Consider the following 24,194-nt stretch of genomic DNA (forward strand, 5'->3'; position numbering starts at 1 on the left):
GGAAGTACTCCAGGCATCGGAGCAGAGATTCCCCTGCAGCCCGTGGTGAAGACCCTGATGAGGCAGGCTGACCCCCTGAAGCACGTGGATGCCCAAAGGACAATGTGACCCCATGGGAAGCCCCCGCTGGAGCAGAGTCCTGGCAAGACCTGTGGCCCTGTGGAGAGAAGAGCATGCACTGGAGCAGGCTCCTGGCAGGACTTGTGACCCTGTGGGGAGATCCACGCTGGAGCAGTCTGTGCCTGAGGGACTGCACCTCGGGGAAGGGACCCACGCTGGAGCAGTTCATGAAGACCTGCAGCCCATGGGAAGGATTCACGTTGGAGAAGTCTGTAGAGGACTGTCTCCCATGGGAGGGATCCCACACTGGAGCAGGGAAGAGTGTGAGGAGTCCTCCCCCTGAGGAGGAGGGAGTGGCAGAGACAACAGGTGATGAACTGACTGCAACCCCCATTCCCCGTCCCCCTGCACTGCTTGGGGCAAGGAGATAGAGAAAATGGGACTAAAGTTAAACCTGGGAAGAAGGGAGGGGTGGGGGAAAGGTGTTTTAAGATTTAGGTTTTATTTCTCGTTACCCTACTCTGATTTTGACTGATAATAAAATTAAACTAATTTCCTCAACTCGAGTCTGTTTTGCCCGTGACAGTAATTGATGAGTGATCTCTCTGTCTTTATCTCCACCTACAAGCCCTTCGTTATATTTTCTCTCCCCTATTCAGCTGAGGAGGGGAAGTGATAGAGCAGCTTTGGTGGGCACCTAGTGTCCAGTTGGGGTCAACCCACCGCATCATCCCTTATATTCCACCTTACAAACACACACCCAGTAGCCTTTACTTAAGAATTACAGCAGCAGTTACTACAATCAATACTGAGTACCTAGCAGATCTATATAAGAAAGTCTCTGCAATACTTAAAAGCTTAAGATCGCTGTTTTAATCTCTGTTCTTCTGAGTAGTAAAATCTACTCACATTACATTACATCTACATATACTTACACAAAATTTTCAAATGAATAGGGGACAATCTCTCTCATGCTACACTGAACTGTAAGTCATGAACATTTGCAACAGTCCACATTCACTTGTTTATCTATTTTTCACAAAGGAACTCATTTCAGCCCAGAACTTAAACAGATGCTTAATACTCCGCTACACTGTTCCAATACAGCCAGAAAAAACAACTATTTACTCTGTGTCATCTTTGAGTTCCATAGTATTCATGTTCTAAAAAAGGGTAACAAACTTCTGAAGATTTCCCAATAAACATAACTATAGCTTTAGGCCTTCCTCAACAGGAATATTCTAGGCTCCAGATGTGTCTATTGAAATTTGCTATTAAATTTTACCTTTTAATGATTTAAATCTACTGGAGAAACACAGAGTACTCAAGGCTGACAGCGTGCACTCTCTCCTGCTGATCAGGAATAGATGAACTCAGAAGCTTCTAAGGCTACCTTGTAATTCTCTAGCATCAGCTCTATATTACTGGCCTTAAAATATGATGTTAAAACTGCTTTAAACAATGAGATGAGGATTCCCCAGCATCAGACAGGAGTGTCAGCTCCTTGTCTGGGATGAAGGAAATGTGTGGAGTCAACTGCAAGCAGGAACAAAATAACCTAAGAAGTGGAAAAAGGTCATGGACAGAGATGCTAAGTGCCTGCTGATTTCAGCCAGTGTAACTCCCTATAGGACCGGTTCAGCTGGCTTCAAAAATGGAACAGCTGGAACCCCTGCCTTGTACAGAGGCCCAGTTATGCTCTTGACTGCTCCCCAAGTCAAGAGAGGTATCTATCTGGCACACGGTTATATCTGCCTACTCAATGTATGAGCATGGAGATGTCCACTCCAAAGATTTACTTGAAGTACCAGACCTTCCAGCCACATCCCAAATTACTTCATGGAGTGTGACAAAATCAAAAGGAAAGGAAAGGAAACAGATTTGTGATGTAAGACATAAGATGTAGTCACAGAGAGAACTGTCAGGATGCAAATGGGCATATTAAAAGCTTTAGCTTGTTGTTTTATATCTAATGACTTTTTTCCAGTTCTTTTAACTAGTCTCATGTTTACTACAGTTCATATGGAAGGGTCACCTCATATGACTGATACCAAGCAAAGCTCAGAGATTTCTAAAGAGCCATCTTCATAAAAATACATACATGAAGCACTTAAACAACTACAGCATCTTGACAGATATTCTATGAGGAATGTAAGTACCTGTTGTCTCCACGGGCAGGATCCTTGGGTTTAGCATTACTATCATAAACAAAACGCTCTTGGGAGATCACTATGACATTGTCTGTAGTTTCATTTCCCAAGATAGTGATAACAGGATAACCCATCTGCAGTGTCCACTGATCCATTACTTCTTGGATATTTACAGATTTTCCGAACCTTTTTAAAGCCTTCAAGAAAAAAGAATATGTTGAAGCAATATCATCATCCAACGTATAAAACTTTTTTTTTTTTTTGTCCCAGAGATCGTTAATTAGTTTTAGAGGTTTAAATAACCATCACACATGCTCACACACATATTTACATCCAGTACACACACACTACATAATTTAACCCACAATCTCTGTGTATCTTAGAAGTAAACATTGAGCAATCTTGCCAGAGAGGAGAGTGACAGTCAGAAAGTCTTGTTTCCCACATCATTCATGCACTTTTGCTGTAACAGAGAAACAACCTGGTTTACAGGGTTTTAACAAGAGCCACAGAAATACTGGGTGGTTGTCTCCAAATGATTTTCTTGATCAGCTAAGGTTAAAAAAGACTCAGTGTTAGTTGATCTAGGGTACCTACAATAAGGCATATTCTTAGGGCTTGTTTTCTAAAACTAGAGAGCTTCTTTGTTCTGAAAATCAAATGACTAGTTATTTGAAAATACTGTCCCTCATGTTCAAAGTGAGGCCATGTATACAAAGATATTCCCAGCTCCTTCATAAACTGCACCTGTCATAACACATGGAGGATTAATGTGTTCATATTTGATACAAACTGTCAATAAAAATGATGTTTTACAAGTGGATTTTCATCTGAAACAAAAAGAGATACTAAGGCATCATGGGAGATGAGAGTGGGTATGAGAGGAATGACAGGCATCATTAGTTCTTCAGTAACGGAAATATCCCTAGTTGCCAAACAGTGCTAGATCACTCACTGAGCAACCTCTGATGAATACAAGCAGAACCCAGCAAGAAGTCTTCAGAACTGAAGATGCAATTGCAATGCATTAGGAACAAAGTGGCTGGCAACAAACGTGCTTACAGGTGAAGCAAACAGAATTATTAGCCTAAACAATAAACTTGAACATTCAGAATACCCGCAGTGGTTACAGACCAGAATACAGTCTCATTTTTGTTCTATTTTCTTAGCTATGGGTTCTGCTGTTCTTTCAAGGTTATGTTCATCCCTCTGACCTCCCATCACCTTGAACTGCCCTAAAGGCTTTAACAGAGGAAGACACCAGGTGAGAAGCAAGAATGACTTTTGCAGTGGCACTGAATTTCAGATTAAGACATAGATTTTAAAGCGTAACTGTATGTTACATGTTTCAACTCTCCTTAACAGTCAGTACAGACATAAGACTCAGTTCAGTTGCCCACACATAGGTGACTAATGTCATGTGACCTTGACCTGCCACTGTTAAACCCACCTGAATGTCTTGAACATCCTACTGCACCTAATCTCACACTATTTCAAGTCCCTAGTCAACAGTCAGTGATAAACTAGCCAACTGAACTGCTCTTGATGCTTGGCTATCTGTATTGACTAGACTTCTGGGACTCCAGTTGTTCCTGTTCACAAGTGTCAAATGAGATGCCCTAAAATATTCCACACATCCTTGTGGACCTGATGGACCTACAGCAGACATACTTATGTGGCAGCTGGAAGCCAGGTAGGATAAAATAAATTAAGGTAAAAGTCAGATGTCTATGAACAGGCAACTGAATACAGTTCACACTGAAAACATCTGGAGCTTGGACACCTACTTTATATGTATGTACCTGCTTGTCTAGATAAATGTAGATGTCTTGACCTGCAGCTGAATCCCAGCTTTGGTGTCAGTAGTTAAAACTAGATTACCATGTTTACACATGGCTTGAGTTGGTACTTGTGCCCAAACTCCTTGACTGTACTCTACACTGGCTTGCACTCTCTCTTTATCCTAGAGTGCCCAGACTAGCTCTGTAGGTGAGAAATTCAGGCATGCTTGGCTCACTTTATGAAAATTATACTCTGCCCTTACAGATCCCTGGACTGGGCTCTAGAAACTCAGACTGAGCTTGGGCATAGCAATCAAAGGAAGCATGGACATAGCAACTATAAGTCTGTACAGCATATCAAACATTACAGTAAATAGTGCAAAACTTTATAAAGGTTTAATAGTTTCATCCTTCAAACAAATCACAACTCCAAACAAAATCACAAGCACACCTGATGTAAATGCCAAAGCTCAGCACTTTCATGTGCTTTCCAGCTTATGGGCCCCAGCATGCTGCCACTAAAGTCAATGATAACAAATTCCATTAAGCATCTTTTACTACACATCAGTGACATAGCACAAGCAAGGAAATATATTCTAACATAACAAAGAATAGAAATGCTGCAAAAAACACATTTTAATATTGCCACTAGGTTAACTCAAATGGAATTTCTTTACATCAATTTTTATATTTACTCTGGGGTCTGAAGATCTCAATATGCATTCTTCACTCCTAACCTCATAAGAAAAATAACACAGTAAATTCCTGCTTCTCCCTTAGTACAACAGATTAAAGCATTTTACCTTTGACAATGTGTTCCAGAGATCATTTCTGGCTGCATTGCCATACTTGTGAATGGTTAAATAGTCCTACAGAAAATAAAATAAAAATACAAATCAGTATTACTATATACAAGCCAAACAACCAGAGCTGTGAATCACCGCTATTAGAAGTTAAATCACAGCAATGTTTGCATTTGTCAGAAATCTAGAAATATACAATATGTTCATCCTAAGGGAGTAAATAAACAGTTCCTTAAGCTAGTTTACAATGCAAAAATTGTTGCTAAAAATTTCATTTACAGCATTCAGTGTTCTTCCTTTTCTGTGTAAGTCACTCTATAAGCTAAATATTTTGAATATACATTTAAAATGCTTGTCTAATCCCAGAAGGAGTTCCTAGGTAATTCTAAGCAATAAAAAGAAAAGCTGCTGAAACACAGTTCCAGTTGCTATTTTAGCAGGTCATTCTGCGTCCAGCGTCAAAAATTTGTTCACTCAAATGACAGCTACATTTGCTACAAAAGATTTAACTAAGCAATAGGCTACCTGAACTACAAACTCTTATCTAGGGAGATCCTGACACATGTCAAAATACATCATACTGGCAACTAGAGCCGTAACAGGTTATCACAAAGGCTCTCAGACATGCAGAGGTGGAAGAAGGGTGACAGGAACCCAACTCCTTGCTTGTGCACAGGTACCTACATGTGTGTTTTCACAACATACATGACTCAGAGTCTGAGGAGGTCATAAACTAAATGCTTTCACTTATTCAGCCGCAGTTTCAATGACTGAGGGTCCGTTCTTCTCCCATAGCAACCAGAAAGATAATTCCTGATAAGCTACCATCCAATTAAATTAACTTCCCAAATTAATAGTTTAAGTGTATGACCAGGTTAGGTCTCTGCTTTTCAGACACAAAATGCTTCCAATTTTTAACAATATCTGGAGAGACAACACTGTAAATTTTCCACTGTTCTATGTCCCTAGAGAAGAGCTCATTCAATTACAAAAGTCAAATTCAGCAATGATTATTTGAATAACATACATTTCAAGCATTTTGATTAGAAGAATTACATGAAAAAACACATCAGAGGTTGTAAATCAATGGGTTCTCCCTCCTGCATTTGAATTTCTACCACCTTCACTTTACACAATGGTAGGAGACAAACTCTAATTTACAGCACAATGCCAAAACTGGGACAAATGTGCTGACTCTGTTATCTGTGCTTTGTGTGAAGTAAGATACTTTGGGAATAATTAGTATTTGGAAAGCAAATTTTCTGATACACAAATTGTAGCACCTGTGACAGATTTAGCTTTTGTCAGCCAACTCATACTACAACAAGCAGCAACTCCCATTTAATCACAAGCTAGGAAGGCTAAATGAGAACACTGACTCTGTAAATGCAGTGCTGAGTTTTAACACTGTCATGAGACTAACTTGGAAAAAAGACAATATTATATATGCTGCACCTATAGCACACTGTGCTTCCATTTTGTCTAAAAATACAGAATCATTTAAGGCACAGTGAAATATTCAATAGCTTTCAAAGCTAAAGAAGTTGAACTGCAAATTAAAAAGCTAAAATAGGAATATACAAAAGTGGGACAAGGTAAATAAATAACAACAAGTGTATATATATGCATTCTAAGCTGTACTAGAAAACACTGCATGTATTGGTCCTTCTGAGAGTTGCTTTCAGAATCATTACACAGCAAAATAAAATGGGTGGAATGCCTGAGGCTTTACTCCATCCAGGCAATAATCCTGTCTACCAATCTACCATTAGCCATTAAATGGGACTTTTACATTTTGCATTAAAAAAGACTGAAAAGAGATGACATGCTTCTGCCCTTTCCTTTTGAATTTTCTCCCCACACACAGATTAGGAGGTTTAGGTGCAGCTCGTCAATCGGTTAAAAATTGATTATCCTCCAATCTAACATGTTTATCACAAAGGAAAACAAAATCCTAACATTCACAATGAAGTAAGAAAATACAATGATAAACACAACATAAAAGGACAGTCCTGATACCATACAACTTGATCATCCATTTTTTCATTACTTCATGAAGTTGCATTGAGACCATTGCATAACATCAAACTAGGAGTGTTATCAAATTCAAAAGCTGTCGTGACAGTGTGCATCAAAATATGCTTCCAGTAAATCTACACTGCAGTCCAAAATCTGAGTGCACTTACTACACTGCAGTCCAAAATCTGAGTGCACTTTCTACAGGCACAAGAACAAAAAGTTACTGAACCAATAACATCAAACCAGTACCATCAAACATCCTCATATACTGATATCCTCTTTTCAACAATAACCAGTAACAGACACCTAGAAAGGGTATAAAACAGGATGAGCATACAGAATTCCCCAGTATGCTCTCCCATCATCCAGCACTCCATGGCACAAAGAATCTTGAGTGGATTAGTATCTTAGTGTTTAATAGTTATCTTCTGTGAATTTGTCCAATTGCTTTCTGAACCCATATAAATGTTTAGCATTTGCAACACCTTATAAAAAAACATTACCCACTTCAGTGATCTGTTGTGTGAAGATACCTGTCTCAAACATCTGCCTGTCTGCTGGTTTTGTCTGCTGCTCCCCAGTTCTGGCACTAGAAGACCGGTGCATTACTGTTCCCTACTTCACTCTCCGCAAGCCGTTCATGCTTTTACAGATCTGTATGATAGGTGTCCTCATACCAGATCTTGGGTTTATACTGAGAACACCACCAGACCCCACCACTTCCAGCTATGCTGCCAAGTTACATTTTGGTAGCACTATCCAAGCTGTTGACTTCAAAGTTAGCTAAGGGTTACCATGACCCAGCCTGAACTTTCACTACCAAATTATCAGACTCTCTGCAAGTACCTTTCATGGACAGGCACTCAAAAAGAAGAGAAAATGCTTATACATATCAACATCAAATGCATCCCAGGAATGATTAAGATAGGAGCCAAAGATCTATACGTACCCTGCTTGTCGGCTCTAAGGATGGAAAAAGCAGGTATATAACCCATTCTTCCTACCAGTGACCCATATCCATGTCTTAAGTAGCTTGCAAAGGGGTAGAAAACATGTTTTCATTCACTCTAATTCTCCAGGGCAGTAGTATTAGCCGCCCCTTCACCTTTACACTGAATAGAAAAGAAGCAAAGCAAACAGAAGAGAGATGCAAGCCACAGAACAGAAAAGGAGGTTAACACTGAAAATACAGCTGCTTGCATCTAAGCTGCATTCAGCACAACTTCAAAGGAGGTGAAGTGACTTAAAGCCACTTTCTCATAAACACATATGCCCAGAACCATCTGGCTCCAAGACTGCTTCCCATCATAAACTCTTAAGTCTGTATCACCTACAAAAGCTGTTCCATCAAACCTAGAGTATGCTGAAGCATGAAGATATGCCTCAGCCATCTTCCTAACTTTGAGCTATAACCCTATGATATGTGTGAGGAGAGGAGATGGCATGAAAACCTCTTTAACAACCCAAGACTTTAGTGCTCTTCTACAACTCCCTTTTCTCCTTCACCATAATGCCGCTTCTAAAGTTTCTGTCATGAGGAAAGCAGAAAGAGAGTTCATAGGCCCTAGTGTAGTGTCACTCAAGATGAAAATTAATCAAACACACACACAAAAATTATCATTTGGTTTTACATTTTCAGCAAGCATTCCCTTGTAATATTATTCTTAATATCTTGGCATTAATATGTGAAACCATTCTTTGCCAAAAAAATAACAGAATATGATTCCTTCACTTCTATCAATAAAAAAAATTTCATCAGTGTGGTCTTCTGACATGTGTTTTAGTAATTTTTAACACAAAAAAAAAATCCGGAATCTGTCACACCATGAAAACCAAGTACAATTACTGCACAACCAAGACCTAAGATCTTGCAAAAAATCCCAACAGATTTAGATCATAATATAATTTTTTGTTAAATAGTAATCCTAATTCCCCCCCAAAATTAAAAGGCTCAGTGCTTTTGAAATAATTTTATTACTTGAAGCACACAGCTTGTAGTAGAAACAGGAGTAAAGTGAAAAGTGCTAAAGGATTTTGAAATCTTAGTCTTCTCAGTACTGCTAGGGATGAAGCCTCTTGGTTTTAAAAAAATTAACTACCCCACCATTCAAACATGACAATGCTCACAACTAATAAAAAGTAGCAACTGATAAATGCAAAGAGGTTAAACAAGTCTAAATGGGGAATAAGTCTCCAAACACATATCTTACTTTCAGGGGACATTTCCAATCTATAACTAGGAACTGAAACATCAATTCTGGCACCAAACTCCTTTCACAGTTTGCTTGTATGAGGTTGGTTGGGTTGGTGAAAAAACACCTCCCAGTTTATATGAGTGCTGCTGAGATCTGAAACAGATTAACTTTGAATAACTTACTTTTTCTCCGAAAGGTAACTGGGAAATTTCACTGTGTAAGATGAGTGAGAAAAAAGTAGCAAAATAATTTGGCATCAAATTCTTGTGGCTACGTTCCTCTGAATGCCCTCATTTCTTAGGGGTCAGGAAATAGCAGTCTAGCCTCTCTCTTTTGGATTTCGTTCCTACTCCTGGTATTACTGACGTTATTAATTTGAGCTGATTTTAATGATTTTTGGTGATTTGGATTTAAATAAGGAATGATTTAGAGTAACCATACAACCAGTTATGCTGCTACAAAGTTCTTTTTAAAGTCCCAGGCTCAGGCCAAGTGGACTCACAATAATCATTAACCAGATTTCCATTCAAAGAGTAAGACTCATAACAAGATGACTGTTTGGTAAGGACGATTTATTGCCCTGTACACCAGATGTTCTAAAAGTTACGTTATGAAAGGTCCTCGAAACACGTTAAAATCACAATGTAAGCCAAAATCCTTGGGTCAAAGGCATTGGAGGGTCTTTCTTTGAGGTCCGTAGTCCATGCTCATCGCAAAAGCAGACCCTGACTCATTTCAGACTCAAGTGTGCATGACCAGAAAGAAGTGGGAATAAGAAAATGAGTTATGGGAATTACCATGTTTATGTATGAGAATTTGATTACTATGTATTACTGTATTCTATATAATCAGCATGCTACATGAGTTAGGTGTGCGTTGTTGGTGAGAGCACTCCCCTACACACCCGGCCATTAATAAAGGAGTGTCTGCTTATCTACATCACATTGGTGTCGATAAGTTATTTTATTCTGTTTTGGTAATACTGGGTGCACATCCTCCCCACTTCAGCCTACAATATGATCTTGTTGAACAGTTTTGTACACATGAGACTGCTGTATCTCACCAAAGATCTAAAGCTACTAATAAAAACATTTAGTTCAGGTGGAAATCAGGCTCTAAGGCTCCAGCTATCAAATCCAGCATGTTTCTCTTCCCATATATAGGGAGATATATATACACATATATATACAGTATAAGGTATACTTAACCTTAAGCCACCAGACATCATCTGACAGATGCTGACTCACTGACTATAACATGTCACCTTTTTTTCCCCCTTTCCTTCATGCTACTAACACCAAAGTTGCTATCAAATTTTATCTTGACGCTGCCTAACATTCAAATAAAAAAGCTTCAGCAAGGGTCAGAGGGAGGAAGGTACTGCATATGTTTGCAATGGTGAGTGACAAAAATGTGGGAAATCCGCAAAAATAGGAAAATTCACCTTACTGGTCATGGTAAACACTGTATGAGGCAAATTAGATGGGGCTTAACTCTGTGTCAGAATTCATTTGTATCGGTGAATCAAAATGCAGAGCTATCTCCAAATTGAGGGAACAGCTGTGATCAAACTCTTACAAAAGCAGTAGTGCAAAGCCAGCTAAGAACAACCTTGGAAAGATTTTTCCAGGCCAAGTAAGCCAAGTAACCTCTCCACCTTCTACAGCAGTTTTACTAAGAGTGCCAAAAACTGCTTCCAGGCAGTTTTGTCAGAAACTGTCAACCTACAGAATGCAGTAGAGTCATGGAATATACTTTAATTCTCATGAGTGCATTCTACCAGAAGTTCAACAATGTCGATAACCTTCTTATACTTTAATCTACTATTGAATTAAAATGTGTTCCTAATTAAACAAGCATTTCAACCAATAATAGGAAAAAACAGGGTCAAAATGATATTGAAATATCAAGCACATAAGGAGTGTGAGACCATGCCAACAGTGTAGATAGTCCCCACCTAGTGCTAAAATATCACATCTGTTTTATAATACAGACACACCATCAAATGCATTCCCATATCTCTGTTGAGCTACAGTTTGATGACACTTTGGTGGTACAAAGTACCTTCCACAACCTCTGCTCCTCCTTGTCCCCATCCCTCCCCTGTTTGTGGGGCTACTTGACAAACTAGATGTCTAAAATGGCCTGTATAAGAAGCAAATCTATTGTTCTGTACCAAGAACACCCTTCCTTCCTTGATCAAATTTACAAAAAAATACTCCAGACTCTTCCACTGGTACAAATGAAGTGGCCCTGGGTGGCCATGCATGGATGGGTATGAGCAGCTGGAGGTAGCATTGAAGAAAACAGAAGGGTGGTTTCCTAAGCCTGTCCTAGTATGCACCAAGTTTTATGAAAGAGACCAGACAGAAAGTAACACAGTGGTGATTTCAGTTAAGAGAAAGATTATCAACGTATCCTATTTAAGTGTAACAAAAAGTTTATTCTGAAGTGCATTTGTCTAAAAGGAATCCTCAAATGTTCAGCTAATGGTTGAGGTTTTCATTCCTCATCAGTACACTAATTTTTACAGTGAATTAGTTAATCTTCATTAAACCCTATGTATGGACACTGTCATTCAGAACTGAAGTAGACTAAACTGTGACTTCAAGTCACAATGAAAATACTATCATGAATTAAAATAAATTAAGTAAGAAGTAAGTTAACTTTAGTTTTAAAGGAGTCCACATGGGGCTACACTGAGGTTTAACTATACAATTACAATTCACACCTTCGGCTACTTTTAATGAACTTCTGTGTGTCCCTGCATAAACACAGCTTAAACCCTGTTTACTTGGCACTGAAAATAAAACTCTGAATTAGAATTTTACACCACTGAACAATCAAAGAATATAGCTGGTAAGCATAATCTTTTTTTTCTCATTTCTTATAATTCTACAAGTATCAGTAGAGCTACCTGTTGAATATCTTCCACACAGAAATTTATTGGCTAACTTATTTTTAAGTGCTTAGTAACCTGTCCTCGTAAGATGTCCAGGCCTGACAGATAGGACTGGGTTTTGGTTTTTTTTTTTCTAATCTTATTTTATCTACTCCATATACAATCACACTCTCAATTGCTAATTACTTCAGCCTGTATTTTTAACATTAGCTGCATTAAACAACTGAAAATTCTTAAGAGCAAGTAACACTTTCAATGTTCAAAATAATTCTACTGTGGTACAACTGGAAAGCAGTGTTTAAAATGTCCACTATCGGGAATTTCTTAGCTAACTTCTAGATTCAAACTCACAAATAGGTAAAAAGAAGTATAAAAAAGCCTGAGTGGTGTGCAACATACTTCAGAGGCATCATGCAAGTATTCGTTTCAGTTGTGTTTTGCCTTCTCTTTGGTCTACTATCCCAGTCAATACATAAAATCCTAGGGAAGGAAATTAGTGGAATCTCACCAATGCACACCAGCTTAAATTCCAGTCCTTTTTTTTTTTTCAAAAGGTATATTTAGATTTTTTTCACACACAACAGTGATATGATGCTCGCAATCAGCAGCAACTGGAAAATATCCACTGTCAACATGACATATCTGCAATTAAATCATTATATCCAAACAACAAGCTATAACTACTAATCAGGAAGAGCGATACTGGAACCATATAAGGAAACTAATCTTAATTTTCTCTACAGAAAATGATGCTGAATAGGCCACACAATGATAGCATTTTACTTTGTCCTTTTTCATTTGTAATTCATAATATTCCCATACACTCTAACAATAATCAGATCAGCAGAGATGACATTTCTGGCATTATATGGGTCAATGAGATTTTTAGCATTGATTTCAGTGGAAGAATTAGGGCAATGTTGAGAGTATCTCATCCACAGTGTTGGAAGTGTAGCATTGACTTAGAGGATACATATAGGACCTGCGTTCTGTCCCAGACAGGACGCCATCCAGGCTGGGACACAAGAGAAACAGAAAGGAGGCAGCAAGAGCCATCATTAAGTCAATGGAACTGCTTTCTTTGTTCTACCTGCTTCTTGTTGATTAGAGACAAGCATTGTAAATCAGGAGTGACCCAACTGAAATCAATACAGCCGTGTCATTTTCATTCCAACACGAGAAAAGAATCAAACCTCAAATCACTGTAAGAAACGCAATTTTGCAATTAATATATCTTCTGCATTGCAACTCAGTGAATCCAGTGTGAATGAGGCACCTGAAACAGACTCAAAATTTGTATTCAGGGCAATTTCCAGCTACTTTAAAATATATCCTGCTTTGCACAGAATCTTTATTAAAAGATCAGAATGATTAAATGGAGAGGTTTATTTTCCTTGTAAAATTTAGCTTCACCTATTAGCTATTAACATGAAGAGGAAGGAGGTTCTATTTTGAAACACGGCAACAGCAATTGCAGTGCAGTGGCAAAACAGTTTGCATGTGAAGTCTAAAGGGAACATTAGAAGCACTGCAAAGTTATTGCCTAGCCGAGCCTGATGGTATCTGCTGTGCCGTGAGACACCTGCTAGTATATTAAGCTTGGCTTTAAAGAAAAATGTATCTGATGTATTATTTGGTAGTGGTACTAAACTACTGAGCTAAGAACAAATCTTACAGAAATAAAGTACTCTTTGAAATTGAACTGCATATATTTGACTGAATTTGTACATTCATTTTAGTTCTGGCTTGTTTGGTTGTAGAATACATTTGAACCTAAAACAAGGTATTGCTCAATAAATATATTTATGATGCTCACAAGAAATGATGGAATATTTTCCAGAGATATTTGGATGGCACCTGCTAATTGTGACAGGCTGGCTGCTTATTCCTCTGTGTTAACTTGAACTATGCTCAAGGATTCCTAGCCAGGCAAAAAGCCTCTGCTGTACTCTTCTGCAATACTTTTTTCTATACAAGCTCCAAAATTGAAAATAAATTAATGCTACTTACTATGAAAAGGCCACTATAAATCACTTGAGAAAAGTTACTGTATTACTTGCATGTCACTGTGTCTAGATGATAATGACTTGCAACATTTGTACAGTAACAATGAAGCTTTGACTTTGCTTATAAGTTATTTGTTGTTTGTATCAATTGGGAAAATGTTTCTCATGGTGAAAAAGACCATGCAAAGATCATAGACTACAGTCACAAGAGCTGCACTTAATTTTGCAAAAAGAAGACACCTTAAAAATCATTAACATTTGCATCTGGCTATATGCTACTTTGTCTACCTAGCTATAGTAACTGAACTTTAAATGTATGTAGAGGGAGGAGAAGGAGGAGGAGGAGGAGGAAAAAGTTTTGATGATGGCCAATAGGGATTCAGCTGTTTTCTAAGTGTCCTCCACTGGGGTGAACAAAAGTAGATTTATTTCATTTCCAGCGTGTATTAAGTATTAATTAGGAGTTCAACACTGCAAGCTTTGTGCTGGAAATACCCTCACTGTCTTCTAAAGAGCTAATGGAAATTTTGATTTCATGAGGATGGCAGAACTGCACACAAAATGTGTGCTTCCAGTGCCCTGTAAAGTCCATTGTACTGCCTCACCGCAACAGAAGCGAAGTTGCCACTGAGCTCCTATCAGGAAAACAGTATAATTTTATCCCAAAAGAAAACATTTTCTTAAATAGCTGCTCAGCCCACTGATGTTATCTGAGAATTCATATCTAATGTTCTTCCTCTTATTAATTCCTACAATAATAATAAAGGAGAAAATAGTCATAACTGAATTTCACATGTAGCAAAATAAGAGAAGCACCCTGAAAGCATGCCAAGTAAATACGTAAGTCGTGTCTGTAATGTGACTGATTGCAACACTGCCATAAAGGGCAATCCTATTCTGAGGAAACAATCTTAACAAGTTAAGTAAATTGTGTGTGTACTAGTTGTTTTTACTTTTGTATGAAGTTTTAGCAATGGAGCAATAAAGCAACATTTTATCCTAGCTGCAGGACAGCACGACTTCCTCATAATGAAGGCAACACTGACTGTAACCTTGCTCTGAACATGGGCGCTAGGGTCATTGCCACCTGTTGAGGTTCAGCAGCACCGGCCATTATCACTGTAACTCTCCTTACTGGGACCTCCAATTTGGTCAAAATGCAGCTGTTTGAGCTGAAATCTTCAAAAAGTCCATCTCAGACTGAATTCCTCTCCAAATTTTCAGTCAACACCAGGAAGAAAGTAGGGAATAATATCACATTTTACTTTTTCTTGTCACTCGTTCTGTTGAAAAGCTCTGCTGTCCCCATGCACTGGAGTACAGGTCTAAAGGTCAGAAGGAAAATGATCTTGTCTCAGGAACGTGCTTTCTCCCCGCACTGATCAACTTCACAGGGACACAGCAGCTAGAGTCCCACTCTCTCCCTGTGCCAATGGATCACAGCTGCTTAAGCTCAGAGGGAGGTTAGGACCCTGAAGCAGAAAGCAAAGAGCCTGTGTCTCCCTTTTCCTGGCAACCCCTGACAGCCGGGAAATCAAACTGATCCAAACACTCCGAGGACAAAAAGTAGAGCAGAAAGGAGGGAAAGGAGTTAATATAACCAAACAGGAATACTCTGCTAATGCAACATTTTAGGAAGAAGCTCCCTCTGCACAGCATCTGTTTTATCGGGCAAAAACCACCAGCAGTCATGACGGTGACCGCTGTAATTGCGAGTACATTATGTTCAGCCCTGCGCTCTGATCCGTAGCAGAGCTGGACATTGTGACTGAACCCAAGGTGAAGTCTGTTCTGAATATCTGTAATAGTTTATAATGCTAAATAAATTGACAGAACATCTTCCTGGGCTTCAAAATGGGTATCTAAATTTCATTGATCTTTTTTATTTTAATCGCATCGGTCCAATTTCCCCCCAAATGTGCAGGCACTCCATTCTCATTGACTTATTTATTTAAAGCTACATTAATTGTATGATCAACATTTTCTGGAGACCCACCCTGGTGTCCCTTGACTCAGCTGCAGCCATGCTGAGTGCTCACAGCTGATGATGAAGACAGTGGAAGTTCTGCTTTAAACACATGAACTCTTCCTATCCATAAGTCCTAAGACACATGGGAGGGAAAAGTGCTGCACTGGGCATCTCATATTGCATACTTCACACTTGCTTAAATTTTAAGTTATATTTCTGTGGGCCTAAATCTCCATTTATAACATGAGGCTAGCCCCATCCCTTCCCTCCCTATGAGCTTTATATGTCTTGTCCACTAACTGCTGGTGATGCACTCTGATACCATACTGGACAGCATTTCAGAAAATTTTATGTAGCAGTTAGGAACTGGGGCTACAAAGCAAATTAAAAGTACACAAAGCTATTGAATAGAAGGACAATTCAGTTAGCATGGTCCATTTTGTGAACAGAATCAGACATTGTCCTATGCAAAAAACGCTGGGCAACTGCATAATTTAAAAACCCAGTTAAAGTGCATATAAGAAAGGAAAAGAAAGAAAATATAAAATTAACTTTAGCATTTCTTAATAACTGTACATTTAAATTACACATCTTGAGTCACATTTTTTCTTTAAACAGAAGCATTTTGCTATACACATAGTATACTCAAATCCTGTTGGAGCTAAAGAAGTACTTCCATTTTTGGCAGTGATATCCAAGTATGTCCCTTACTATGCTATACATCTTTAACACTTTCAAAGGAAAAAGATATCATGACACTGCAACTTACAAAAGTTTCTTATGCCAAGTTTTACTGACCAGAGTGATGTAAATTAGAAGCATGAGAAATGCTGGGGGGCCAGAAAAGGTGAAAGATGTTATCAATCTTGTATGACATGCATTGTAGAAAACAGTGATATCAGCTCCTATGAGATTTCCTATTACTTCCTATGTCCTGCTTTTAACATGCTCAAGTTAACTTGTTGACAACGGTCAGAAGTGAGACAGTTTAAAAAAATAAAGGGATCAGCAACAACTAAGTTAAGTACATGGTGATACTCTGATGTTCACCAAGGTCATATATTCTGTGCTCTTCTACACCAGAGGAGATGAGTGCAGAATTATCTGAAAAGTACTGTACTCAACATCTACTAAATGCATCAGCTGCGACAGCAAAGGTGCTCCAGCTGTAAAGATGCTCCTGCCTGGTGGCAAAATTTACATCCTCCCACAGAGCAAAGGAAGACTCCAGGTAGTTCCATGTGCACTGTTAATCTGGGGACAGCATTTGCAGCTCATTGCTTCACTGAGCCTGATCCTGATAAGGTGCCTGTGTTTTTTTTTGTTTTTACAGAAAACTATACTAAGTATCTAATGATGTCTCATTTTAAACAGCATACAGCTAACTGTTGTGAACTGGGAATAAAGATATAATAAATAGGTATGATAAAATGGGCACACTGAAATCTGTTTAATATACCGTGTCAAAAATAGATTATAAAATAATACTGTGGAAATAGATGGATATGTTTCTTGTACTAACAGATTCTTGGACAGAAGTGGTAAACAATATGGAAAATAGCACATTAGAACTTTATTTTACACCTACAAAGTTTCTGATAGGTTTTTACACTGACTGCCACAATCCAACCAAAACACAGGCATGCATACAGGTGTCTAAAAAGCAGAAAATACTAAGCAGTGTGGATGAAAGAAAGTCTAACTAGACAGCTTTATTATAGGAAAAAGTTATTGAAATCTGAACCTTGCTATATTTAACAGCCTGCACGTCACATTTCTCCAGACAGCTCCTCTGAAAGGTTGACCAATTTGTTTGAGAATCACAGAATCATCTAGGTTGGAAAAGCCTCCCTACCCTCGAGCAGATCAACACTCCCACCCAACTTGGGGTCATCTGCAAACTGACTGAGGGTGCACTCGATCCCCTTGTCCAGTTCATCAATAAAGATGTTAAACAGGAGTGGCCCCAACACCGAGCCCTGGGGGACACCACTTGTGACCGTTCGCCAGCCGGATTTAACTCCATTCACCGCAACTCTTTGGGCCCGGCCATCCAGACAGTTTTTTATCCATCAAAGCGTGTGCCCATCCAAGCCACGAGCAGCCAGTTTTGCCAGCAGAATGCTGTGGGAAACATTGTCAAAGACCTTGCTAATGTCAAGCTAGACAACATCCACAGCCTTTCCCTCATCCAATAAGCAGGTCGCCCTGTCGTAGAAGGAGATCAGGTTTGTCAGGCAGGACCTGCCTTTCATAACCCCATGCTGACTGGGCCTGAGCATCAAAGACAGTGTCTATCCAGAGGCACTGTATGGAAATTCTTCTTCTAAATGTACAATGTGAAACCTAAAGTACAAAAGCATTTAATTTATCACAGAAGCAGAGTTTCCCACAGTAACTAATTCAAACTGCTGATGATGCACTAAATCAGAGTGAGTGATGAACACATACACAGCAGCAAGTGAAGTTCAAAAGGATACAGACCTATGTGATCAATGAGCTGCTGCATAGCAAATGAAATGCAGTGTTGACAAACGCACAGTAATAGAGATGAGGCTCCAAAATAATCAAAACAAATATAAGAAAAATTTAAATAAACCAGTGCAGAAATGTCTCATTACAGACCTGGAGGTGCTTTTTTACACACATCTAATCACTGTCACTAGACCTTCAAATCACTGAGCTTTCTATCTATACTTAATATGTAAAAAACCTCACTGATAACTTGAAGGGTGCCTTGCCAAAAAGAAGTAAAACCTTCCAGGAAACGTATGTAATACAGGGACAGCAGTCATTGAAGCAACTCTATTTCAAGTACACAGATTAGGAACAACAGCCTACAGATGAAAATCTCACACATATCTAGTATTATATTGCATATTACTGCCCTGAGTGATGACTGAATGTTAATGCCAACTTACAGCTTCTTCCTCCACCAATCTATGCAGTTCAGAAACATAATCAGAGCAAGTGGTGCTGACCAAGCCCCTTCACACTCTAATCTCTGTTCTAGCTGATCAATGTTTTTTTGATTGAAAAGCAACACCACTTTGTAAGAACAGTACTGGCATTCAGCAATGTGCACCTCTTGAATTTCCTTGGAACATAAGAAACTTTGCACATCATGAAGGATGTCAGGACTTTTTAAAAGAAAGGAATCATCTACTATGAGAAGGGTTTATTAGACATTTTCTACAAAAATAATAACTCTGACTTCCTCGTACGCAAGTGTTACCAGCTGTGGCTGTTACTGTCATTACTTAGTTATTCATTACAGCCAACACAAAATATATTTTCATTTGGTTTTGTCTGTGAATACTATATGAGAACAGTGAGAAAGTTCTGTCTTTGTAACTAAATCTTCTGTTTGAAAATGTCACATGATTCAAAACATCATATGTCTTTGAAGGGCTTCCAGAAAATTGTATCTTCACTAGGTAAGTCTCTTGGCTGCAGTATTATTGTAGAACTTCCACACTATAATCAAATGGTCTTTCACAGTATATTTACCATGACAGGAACAGTCCAGCTATTCTTGACAGATACGAATCTCTCCAAAGCTATCTACACCGTAAAACTGAGCATCTCTACTAAAATTTTACCTCCTTGCAGACTCCTCAACAGAACAGTTTGCTGAACTATTAGGGATCATGTGCGCATTTGTACATTTCCTTCAGCTCATATTCATTGTTAAAGAACATCCAACAAAGAGCCCCACTCTCCCCTCACCATCCTTTTTTCTCCTTTTTAACACAATTGATTATTTTATTTGACATATAGAGGATGTTTCTTTCCCAAGCTATCTTGATCTGCTCTTCAAAAAGTCCACCTGCCAAGTGACAGCATGCGAATCAGATCAAGAAAGAAGTGGTAACAATCAAAAGGTAGCTATCCCATTTTCTTCTTGCTCTAAACCTTATATTTTCCTCTTCTTCACACAAAGGTTAGCCTATCCATTGTAGCTTCTCTTATATAAAAGCTCTAATTCTGTAGCTCTTAATTAGATGATAAATCGTACCCTGATTTCAATGAAACAACAAACACTCAACACAAACATAAATAAAAGGCTACTCATTTTGGTTTATGCTAGTGTAATAAGACTTCAGAAATACTCTTTTTTGTCACCTATGAAACACTTAAGGACATACCTAATATACCAAAAACAACTGAAATAATATTAATACTATTAACACTGATGTGCTCCATGTACTGGAGGCTAATGAAAAACAAAGCAAATATGATAAAGAGAAGGTCCTTCAGAACTCAGTTACTCAGCCAGCCATTAGAATAACCCAGGAGGAATGAATCATCAAGTGCACTTTCAGAGTATTCATTATTTGAAGAGATTTATAAATAGTAGTAATACTTGATTTTGCAGCTATCCTTGAGAAAGGCCATTTAGTTGAACATTAGAATTCCATAATAAAACTGGATTCAAGGCAACATAATGCTAAATCCCGAGTAATGGTACCAGAGCTAAAGAGCTAAAAAGCCTAAACCAATGCATAATAGAAAAAGTAAATTAGTCCTCCAGTTGCCCTTATTAACAAAACTAGTCTCCCAACTCTACGCTGCAGGAACACCGTTTTGTTAGATCCACAAAACACAAAGAATTAAATGATGGACAGACATTTCTAATTCTGTAATTTGTAACTTATGAACAAGCTTATGAATTTTATGTTTTGTTTTGTTCAACTTGGAGACATGCACATGGAAAATCTCTATGTGGATTTCAAACAGTTTTTATAAAAGAAGTTAGAACATCATCTTCCTACAGAAACGGTGCCAAGACTTTCACTAGTCAGATTTTTCATAGACTTTCATTAGCAAACAGAAGAGCTTCTATTTAGAGCAGAACCGGTGAAAAGCAGAAATAATAGGAAAGAACTCAAATCAAAAAACAAAGCTCCATTACAACTTTATGGTAATTATGATTATTTAATCCCTGCATAGCTCTATGCTTTGATTTGAACTTCTTTCTAAATTTATTTCAGGACAACTTGCACACTGTTATTTTTCAAGCAAACATACAAGAAAGTAGAAAAAAGGGGGTTGAGATGTACGTATTAAATCCTTCCCTTTCTGAAACACTGAACAAAATGATTTTTGGGGGAAAAAGTGCTACTGAATTTCCATATGAATGGATCTCTGCAGGCAAAAGTTTCTGGCTGGAATATGGATTTTGCTGGACTAAGGACAGAAGTATTACTGGCTTAAATGAGACGGGGGTTTTACCCTCGACATAAACAAAGAAAACTTTTGATTTAAAGATTTCTTATCTGGAGAAGAAAATTACCTAACTGATCCAACCTGGTGTTACAAGTAAGAAAATGACCCAACTGGGTCTTGTGAATAAGTTATGCTGCAAACCCTGAATGTCCTGTAAACTCTCCAAAAAGCTGTATTTCCCTAGAAGGTCTCTTCATTGCCTATTGCATGGGACACACCTCTCTGACATAACCAATGCATTTATTTAACTTTTGGTTTATATTTTATATTCCAATTTATTTTGGTTAGAGGTAGAATTATTCTGTTAAAAAATGACCTGATCCTAGACGTAGTTTATTTAAATTTCAAAATGAAAAGCTTACTAAGAACAGATAAGATTGATTGCTCTTTCCATCTTAGCATAATTGTATTTCAGGTGAACATCAATTTACTTTAAAGGACACTTCTAAGTAGCAGGCTGCATCATACATAATTCATCAATCACAGCTGCCTGTAACGTGATTTACTCAAGCAGATTTCAATGGAATAGAGGGATTCACATTGTTTTTTATGCTTTGGCTTGTTTGTTTTATATATTTTACGAAATACTCATTTGCACTGAATTATTGCTGAAAAGAGTTCACCCTTGCTAATCAGCATGCTGACTTTCTTTGTACAGAAATGTTACCTTTTGTAAAAGATAGTGAGCTTTCAAAACATTGTTAAGGCAGAGAGTACTCCATGCTTATCAAAGGCAAAAATAAAGCTCAAAGATTTTGCTATGGGGAAGGGAAGGCAAAAATATTTATCTGCAAAGCATGACTAATTTTAGGGCCATATATTTTTTAGCTAGCTTGACATCATTTGTTATTATTTGTTATACCAGCATGCAAATGTAACTGAAGAGAAGTAGCTCTTTCCTCAGCTAGCCCTTCACACAGTTGTCACATGGATAACATGGCTTTTACGTGGCAATCTACACAAAACAGACACAAAACCATGTGCCTGTTAAAGTGCAGTCACTCGATACACCAAAAAATATAGGTGAAACCGGGGGCACCACAATATGTGTTACGCTGCTCAGCGTCTTTCATCAAATTCAGCTTCGGGGATATGTAGGTGCCTCAGATGGTCCTGAAGTAAAGAAACATTTCCACAGACAGGTGAAAATGTGGTTCAGAAATTAAAAAGAGAGAGAAAGAGAAAGTGCTAGAAATGCACATCTATACAAAGACAGAAATGCCTTTACTTACTTGTAAGCCCATTTGAAACACAGAGTGACCCATAAAGTTAGCCAGCATTCGAATTAGAGCTGCACCCTGTAGGAAATAAGAGAGAAAAAAAGAAGTAACTGGGTTTGCGTGTCAATATTACACAATAATAACGATCTGAATTAGGCATTTCCATCCAACACTATCATCTTGGATCTGATTAATACAACCTTTATTTGCGCTGGAATGAAAAAGAGAGAGGGAAGATAATGCAAATGTTTACAAAGAAAAGTGAGGAACCAGACATACTCTTAATATCCTGCCCTGTATACTGAATAAGGCACAGGTCATAAAACACACTCTCTCTACTGCTGGAGCATGGATGTGTACCTTTGCAGCTGGTTACCCCCAGCCCTTCTGTGCACTCAGCAGTACTGCACGGTTTTAAATGAGGGCAAAAATAATGTCCATGTTAAATTCTACCACAGTGATTATTCTTAATACTTTACATCTCTATTATACTATTGTAAATCAGGATTTAGTGATACTGCTTTTCTTTGTAAAAGCCTTCAAGATCTGATGATCTGGAAGTGGATAATTTTCATAAGAATTTTGTAAGATGTGGATATACATATCTGACTTATTAATATTCCTCTTATTTCCCAGACTATTATGCAAAGAGGTAAGTGCTTGTATAACACTCTTTCTCTACTTTACCAGTTCTTAAACATTTGCCCCTTCAGGCAAAATAGAGATCTAAATAATTTCTTTTGTTTTACAGGTGATTCTAATTCTCAGTAGTTACATCAAGAAACAGATAGATACATGCCAGAGTAGCTTTCTTTAAGGCATCCCTTTTCTGTTTTCTCACTGCCTCTCAGAACCACAACTGTTGTGCATTTTGCCCTTGCACAAGTGCTCTATTTCAAGCAGAAATATCTATGCAGATCTGATTTGATGATTTAGCTATAATATCCCACTTTACAATCCAATTTCAAGATAACCAGCCTTCCAATCCCATTAATCAAATGTTATACTTAGTACCGATCACTGCACAAGAGAGAGGACACTTTTGATTTGAAGTCAGTGAATCAAAGGGAGTAAGAAAACATGATGCTAGAACTCAACAACCTCATCTACAAATGTAAATTGAGGAATTAAGCTAATCCTCAATTACCAAACCACCAAGATAAACATTCAAACTGATTCAAAAATTCAGAGGTTCTAAAGCCAAAAGGACTATTACAACAATGTAATCTGACTTCCTCCATTAACAGAGGTTAAACGGTCATTTAGGCAAAACCCTTATTGCTTCTTTTTACACAATAGAATCTATTTTAGGAAGAATCAAGAACAGGAAAATGTCTCACATTACATAACTTGTCACAAGTAATATTTACTCTCACAATGAAAATATGCACCTTTTTACTAATTTGAATTTCTCTAGCTTCAGCTTTCAAAACAAAATTTTATGTCTTTTCCTGCTAGATTAAAGTTCAGAATAGTTTATTTCACAGTTGTCCAATTTTTAGACTGTTTTACACATGTTCCACTGACTTTCTGTATAGTGACTATTTTTGAAGTACTGAATGAATTATCTGTAATAACCAACATTTCAAATAGTGACATAAATCAAAAAGATTTGTAAATTTTTAGTAAATCGTAAGAAAACAGCACAAGTTCTTCACATAGGCAGAAGCAACAAATAATACATAGTTAGCAAAGTAATGAAGCAAAAAAAGAGAAATCATTAATTGAGGAGATGTTTGTAGTTGCTTACATAAATTGAAACAGATAAACCAAAAGGTGGTGTTTGTATTACTAACACTATGTTATGTTTTTATGGTGGTAAATAATCTTCCTGGGAGACCAATCATGTTTGGAATACGC

The 24,194-nt window shown here is 38.0% G+C and overlaps 1 protein-coding gene across 1 annotated transcript in view; it reads right to left on the reverse strand.

Moving 5' to 3' along the window:
* TRHDE (thyrotropin releasing hormone degrading enzyme) overlaps positions 1-24,194 on the reverse strand; it is a 213,418-nt gene that overhangs the window by 74,542 nt on the left and 114,682 nt on the right. Inside the window, exons 6-8 of the mRNA XM_026865004.1 lie at positions 22,347-22,412; positions 4,795-4,860; positions 2,220-2,407 (exon numbers count right to left, since the gene is read on the reverse strand). Of these exons, the coding sequence (XP_026720805.1) occupies positions 2,220-2,407; positions 4,795-4,860; positions 22,347-22,412 (320 nt within the window). The remainder of the gene's footprint in view (positions 1-2,219; positions 2,408-4,794; positions 4,861-22,346; positions 22,413-24,194) is intronic.

The sequence above is a fragment of the Athene cunicularia genome (genome assembly GCF_003259725.1).
Source record: "Athene cunicularia isolate RWA chromosome 1 unlocalized genomic scaffold, athCun1 chr1_part2, whole genome shotgun sequence".
Taxonomy (NCBI): domain Eukaryota; kingdom Metazoa; phylum Chordata; class Aves; order Strigiformes; family Strigidae; genus Athene; species Athene cunicularia.